This window comes from Chinchilla lanigera, unplaced genomic scaffold (assembly GCF_000276665.1).
Source record: "Chinchilla lanigera isolate Chin_1 unplaced genomic scaffold, ChiLan1.0 scaffold00009, whole genome shotgun sequence".
NCBI classification, from domain to species: domain Eukaryota; kingdom Metazoa; phylum Chordata; class Mammalia; order Rodentia; family Chinchillidae; genus Chinchilla; species Chinchilla lanigera.
In genome coordinates, this window is record NW_004955410.1 from 4,176,129 (window position 1) to 4,183,202 (window position 7,074).

Below are 7,074 nucleotides of genomic sequence, written 5' to 3' on the forward strand. Positions count from 1 at the left end.
TTCCAAATGTGTTTTTGGTTAGGCTGTGTGTGTGTGCTTGTGCATGCGTGTGTAAACAAAGTCTATTTTTAAAAGCTTTAAGGTCAAAGTGTGCGACTCCAAGAGCTTGGACATTTTCATTTGTCAGGCAACTGCTCTTCCAACTTGGCGGGGCTCCTGTCCCTGCTCCACACAGCAAGCTGTTCATCTGTAATTTCAGATGTGCTTAGCATGAGACGCAAGCGCTCCGCGCTCCAGCGCTGCGTACAGCGAGCGTAGTGTGTATGTAAAGCCTGAAATGGGCTCAGTGATCGTGGAATGCCTCCTGGTATGCAAGAAAATGTGTGCCCTGGGACTGGATCATAAATATGCATTGAAATGTGTGTGTTAGCGCCTTGCGCTGAGATTTTTATTCCTGAAGAGAAAACATTTACTAAGTTAACGACGTTTTAGAACTGCTTTTGAAAGATATAATTAGAAACAGATTATGTGTTTATAAACACTTTCAAATTTGGTGTCTTTCCAGAAAATGAGCATTATTGTTTTACAAAGGAAACCCTAGAAGAAAAAAGATAATTTTCTGTTTAGCCCCTGAGTTCTGTGAGCTCACAGTTTGTGAGCTAGACCCAGCTCAGAGCTCATCGCCTTTACTAATGGTAGCCTAGCTTTTCAAGCACAGCCTTTGGTCTAAATTAAGAATATATCCGTTCTTAATTTCTTTACTTTAGTCTTGAAGCATTCATACCTTTAGCTCACTTTGTTACTTTTATTTTTATTGGTGACTTGAATTTAATTGGATTCTGCCACTTGTCAAAAATACATTTCTCCTCCAAAATGTGTGTGTGTGTGTGTGTGTGTGTGTGTATGTGTATGTGTATTTGTGCACATTGAGAATAAGGCAATTTAGCCACTGAAGGAAATTTGGAAGAGAAATCTCTCAAATGTGTATGTGGTAGCAGTGGCATCACATCTACAAAAATGGCATCATGTTTCCAATGTCAGCTGCTTTGAAGAGCTCATATCAGGAATCACTCATGCATTCACAAAAGTTTTTATCACAAGGTAGACTTCATACAAAATCTCTTACAGTAAATATTTTCCTTACTGTTAATATTTTTTCTTCAGCACACCTTAATATTCCCCATCATAGAATACTGGTGGCTTTTTTCTTTCTATGTGTGTCACAGAACCAGTTTCTGCTGTAATTTAGATTTATCTGAATTATTCCCCATTTTTAAGGGGAAATTACAATTGTGCCATATACTCTTATTTACATAGGGATGCCCAAAGCCAGCCGATTGCATGTGTAGGAGGCTGCGTGGTATATGAAAATGATGTGACATAGTTGTTAGGGTTCTGCAGAGCAGAATGTGTATCTCCATATGCATGGATAATTACATATAGCCCTCTGTGGATATGTATGCCCAGAAAAACACATGTATCCATCGGTCTGCATCATCCTTCCACTATCTTTAGTAATACCACAGTGTTGATGTCTAAAAAATTCTACAGAAGCTTCTGCTGCACTCCTGAAAGAGGGTATGGGTAAAGATCTAACTGTAGAAACTACTAATGCCAATAATAAGTAAAGAAATATTTCTTGCCTTGAAATAAAACTTCCAAACAGTATATAGAATTATTTTATCAACTAGAAGCTTCTTATTTAACTTGGTAAGATTATCTGAGGACAAACTGGGGGAAAAGAAAAAAACAGTTTTAGAAATAAGTGAAAGTGTAATGGTTTAGTCATTAGAACCATATCATAATTACTTTTACTCATATTTTCTCTGCGTTTTTCAGATTTTTCTATTTTTAACAAAGTGGGGCCACCAGAAGATCAAAATAAACATAAATAGGTTTTATTTAGTAGATGTCATTGGTTGTTTTTTTCCACATCCAGTAAAGGGAAAAGTACTTTAAAGGGCAGGTTAATGTTTTGGAAACAGCGAGCCATGCGTAAGTGAAGGCTACGCACGGCGATCCCTCTGTACTTACCTCGGCCTTCCTTGGCTGATCCCACAGAAGGACGACCAGGGCCCGAGAGACACACGTTTCCGTCCACTTCCGCTTCAGTGGAAGTTGTTCCCTGTGTCCGTGTTGGAGGTGCAGGTCAGTCGAGGGTGGTGCCATTGAGTTGTATTTATAATTTCCGAATTAACACGTTGTTGCTCTGCCCTCCTCCTTCCTAGGGGGATTACGGCGGCCCACTCGTCTGTGAGCAGCACAAGATGCAGATGATTCTCGGTGTCATCGTTCCTGGCCGGGGTTGTGCCATCCCCAACCGCCCTGGTATTTTTGTCCGAGTAGCCTATTATGCAAAGTGGATACACAAAATAATTCTAACATACAAGGTACCGCAGTCGTAGCTGAAGTGCATGTGACTGAAGCATCCATCAGCACATGATACTTTCACAAGATTTCAGAGAATGTGGAGTGGAATTGTCACCTAATGCAACTACTTGAGTGTCATGTTTGTTAAGATACTCATTAATATATGTGGGTGTTTTCTGTTATGTTTGTCAGTGTTATTTTGTAAATGTTGAAGTGAATTAAGGTACATGCACGTGCAGTAACATAACTCCTGAAGATACTTGAATGGATTAAAAAATGCAAAAGGTGTAATTGCTGGGTTATAAAGGATTTAATGGAATAGATCAGTTAATCTCTTCACGCTGCTTTCCAACGTTAGTTTCTTAATGATGAATAAACCATGCGTTAAGTATTATTTTAACCTCACCCAAACAGTTTATACCTTGTGATCTTAAATTGTAACTGTATTAAATTCTGTTACCTTTCATGTGCCATACATGATAGCTCATTCAGTTCTCACTGTGTACCCTGAAACAGTGGTACACAAACTCACTTTCACAAAACCCTACACCTATTACCTGTACCTGGGTACATTTATGCTGTGTGCCACAGTTCAAATCATGTGGTATCTAGTGTAATCTCTAAATAGTTTAGAGGTATGGAGATGAAATTTTTCAAGAAAAAAATGAGAAATTTCTAAAGATCAGTAAAAATGTTACAGGTGAGATAAAAGAGAGAAGTGACTGTCTTCTGTATGTAATTTATAGATGACCTCTACTGGAGGGTTTGTAAACTGAGTTTTAGGACCTACAGAGTTAAATATTTCCTAATCTAGGTGTTTACATATTTATTATCCTTGTGTACTTTCTAATTCTTAAAGGGAAGAGAATAATACATATATTGATATTATTTCTTTCCTCCAACCTAGGGTCACTACTTATGCAAGGTATTTGTAGATCTGTGATCCAAAGTATTTCTTAAATTTTCAAATTGTACCTGACTTGAGAAATGCAAAAAGTTCTTGGTCATTAAAAAGGTATTAAAATAGCTTAATTCCAAGACTTTCTGCTGTGATTGGATTCTAGTTCACATTCCTTAAATTCAAAATATAGAATATATAAGAACAATTTCCATATGCTTCCAAAGTTTTTTAAATAACTCTTCACTGAATTATGTATTAAACTAAACATTAAATTAAAAAACAAAAAGATGTTTCTCAACCTGGAAATATTTTACCATACTAATACTTTATTCAAGTAAAGGGAAAATTATAAGTGGAAGGAACTATTTTGTCTAGATCTGTATTCAGATTTTTTAAATGTATATTTGAATCTGCTGAATTGGATATTTTATCAAAATATCTTCATTTTATGTTATTTAATTTAACATAGGTCTTTCCTATTGCCATGGGAAATACCTGTATAAATTTTGTGTTCTGTATGCTAATAGCCAAATTGTTATATTTATTATTCTATTTGGCATGACTAGCTAATAATCATATATTTGTCAAGAAATGAGATTTAAAAGGAACAATGGGATAGGCTTTCAATTTTCACAAAATCTTCTGGTATAGACAAAGCATAATTTGAGTGGCTTGAATCCACTTTCCAATTTCTCTGACTTGGTTCTCTTGTGTCATCTGTATTAAGGCCACGAATCCAAACAATGTCCTAAGCATTCTCCAGAGTACTGTTCAATCTGGAGTAAGTTAGTTCTAAATTTACAGAGGAGCTTAGTCCATGGAGGGTAGGACAGTGAATACAGAAATGCTTATGCAAACTGTGCCAATTTTTAAATTTTCTTTTGGAAGATTTTTTTGGTAATAAAGTAGATCCTGGTATGAGGAAACAGTGGAAACAAAGAATTGCAAGTGGTTAGCAGTCCACATAACCCTAAGTTAGTTGCGTCTCTCTCCCCGTTACAAATAAAAGCACAGAAACTTCAACAGTGTATTGTCAAAATATTAAAGTGCTTTGCCTAGTTTCTTCCTGTTGAAATTGCCAAACTCTGTTAAGTGACATAGTTATCCTTTCAGTACATGTTTTGTAATAATTGCCATACTTTAAAATACTCACATTTTAAAATATTTCTTGCATGTCATTTTCTGTAAATTTCCATGAAGACAGATAAGGATTAACCTAAATATAAGATGCAGCTAATTTTTTAGATATTTTGAACTGGTGTTTGCTGTTTTATGAAAGGGTAAAAATAACATGAGTAAATCACCAAACAGAATACAAATCAGCTCTCTCCCTGGTAGGGTTAGGTTTCCATACAGTGCCATGGGGGTGACTGACCATCTACAACATCCATGGTATGTTCTCTGGCAGGACAGGGTATAAACGCATTATTCCCTGGTGAAAGATTCTGTTTATTGGGTATTTTTCTCTGAATAAACCTCAAAATAATGAAAAAGTTCAATTTATCCAGAAATCCATTTTGTTATAATCATGGTAAAAGGGCCTTTTAAGTTAAAATTTGTAATGCTGTTTGTTCTGGCTGTTTGAATAACGGTTTTATGCTGTTCTAATTGTAGACATTTTCCTATGTCTACCAGAAATAGAAATGTAAAATTAAAATATTTGTCATAATGCCTCTGCTGTGCAGAAGGGATGATAATCCTTTTGTATACTTCTTTAATTTTATTGTAAAATGTATAGTAACTTTTACCTGTTTGCTGTGGGCAGGTCCTCAGTACAGTGGTCTCTATCGAGTCGATCTCTAGGATTAACAGCCTCTTGCTTGCTCTCTAAGTGTGTCCAGCAGCCAGCGGAGTGTGAGGCCCTGGGGGCAAGCAGTTCACAGTCATGGCATGTGATAGCACAACTGTATTTCACTTATTCCTGTGAATAGATCTTGTTGGTACCAATGGTACCCTACACAGTGAATGTTCTAGCCACAACATTCTCTTGGAAAGGACACTGCCAAGAAGTGAGAAATGGCTGTCAGGCATTTTCTTGTGTTTTCTAAACTTTAAAAAGAAATACTAGCTTTGCAATATAAAGATCATGAGGTAAAGAGTTGTAATAAATTCTATACTAAAAAGTCTTGTATTGACTTACTGAAGTTCAAAGAAATAACTAATTTTAATTATGTATCATATTAATAGAAAAACTCACTTGAATTGAGTAAGATGACATATTTGTCTTTTCAAAATGAATAATTTTACTAAATTACTTTTCATGATTAAGTCCAAACAAGTAATTTATTTCTCAATATTCAACTAATGCAAAAAAGGCTAAAAATTTCTAGACTTTATAACTCTTTGCAGTGTAACTTCTAAGTAGGTTCATTTCCATTTGCACAGAAAGTTTCTGTCTTTAGGAAACTGAAAGTGGAATACTGTGGATATGACTGTCATATGTGTAAATAGGAAATCAATAAGCTGCCTATTGAGTGGTATAGCTAGATGCTTACCCAAAAAAGGGAACACTGTGGTTATGACTTGTACTATAAAGTTTCTGTAGTTAATAAAGTTGTTATTTTTATAACCATGATATTATTCTTAATAATAATAAAATATTTTATCAAAATGCTTCTTTTGTCTTTTGTAATTATATGCATGCACATATTTCTGTCCTAGGACTTGAATTCAGAAAACAGGAACAACATCAATTTCATGGGCAGAAATGTCATGTACTTCGGTATAGGAAACAGCATATAATTATTTATGGAACTGAGAAAAAATTTATTCCAACTTTTATCCATTGTAATATCAGTGATTTTCATTAATCCAGTAATTTGATTTCTCTAAATGTAAAACATATTTAGTCATTTATTATGTTTGCGAGACTGATGCTACATTATAATTTGCCACTACATACAAAATATTGTGAATGGTCACTTGAGTTTCTTAACCATATCACTGCATGTTACAAAAGTGATTTTAAATTAGTCCATTAGTCAATTTCAGGTATCTTTTCAAGATACACAGTAAGTTCAGTAAATAAATGGATTCATTTACTTCATATTGGAAAAACTATTAATGATGTAACCATCAAGAACTCTGTAAAAAAAAAAATTGTCATACCATTCATTTCTCAAACAGTAGCATCCCAACAAAATGCTTTACTAATTATTCTGGTATAGACACTGATCTTAAGGGATGATTAACATATCTACTTGTGTAACCCATGAAAAATACCTGATTTTTAAATGATCATGATTGGAACAGAAGCTACTCTTAAGATTCCACCAAGAACATTGAAAATACATATTCAGGAGATTTAAGTTTTGACGTTATCTCTTTTTCTAGACCTCCATTTCATTTAGTTTAGATTTTATGTAGAATCATTAGGAAACCTTTAGGAGCTGGAATTTGAATAGGTTCACAATGAAGCGGGGGCACACTGTGAAAACCTGGCTTAAAACAAATACTTGGACAAGGTAGTTGTTGGTTTCCTAACACTGTTGATTTGTTTCCCTCTTGGAGATTGTGGTGCTCTAATTAGTCACCTTTTCCACTGTCGAGGGAGCATCATCGCAGTCCGCATTTGCTCTGTGTTTCGGTCCAGTTCTGTCAACTGCTCCGTTTCTTTACTCCCCTCCGCGTGTGCCACCCAGGCCCTGTGCAACCCTAAGAGAGCTTTCAATCTCCCTTTTGCCAAGTTTCAAGCCTTGCTTGTAAGAGTAACATTAAAGGTTTTATTGCACATAGCCTGTGTTTTGTTTTGCTCCTTATATTTGCAAATATCTCAGAGGCACATGTTCTTTATGAAAGCTGAAAGGTGAAGGTAACTTCAAGGTAAAGGGTAATAGAGCAAACATGACAGTATTATGAGGACT

At 35.3% G+C, this 7,074-nt stretch overlaps 1 protein-coding gene across 7 annotated transcripts in view; it reads left to right on the forward strand.

Moving 5' to 3' along the window:
- The window catches only part of Hgf (hepatocyte growth factor (hepapoietin A; scatter factor)), a 67,674-nt gene extending 61,849 nt beyond the window's left edge, over positions 1 to 5,825 (forward strand). For all 7 annotated transcript variants that reach the window (XM_005377193.2, XM_013510678.1, XM_013510677.1 and 4 more), the window contains one exon: positions 2,169 to 5,825. In XM_005377193.2, coding sequence (XP_005377250.1) covers positions 2,169 to 2,345 — 177 coding nt within the window. In that variant the 3' untranslated portion in view covers positions 2,346 to 5,825. The remainder of the gene's footprint in view (positions 1 to 2,168) is intronic.
- Positions 5,826 to 7,074: the final 1,249 nt, after the last annotated feature.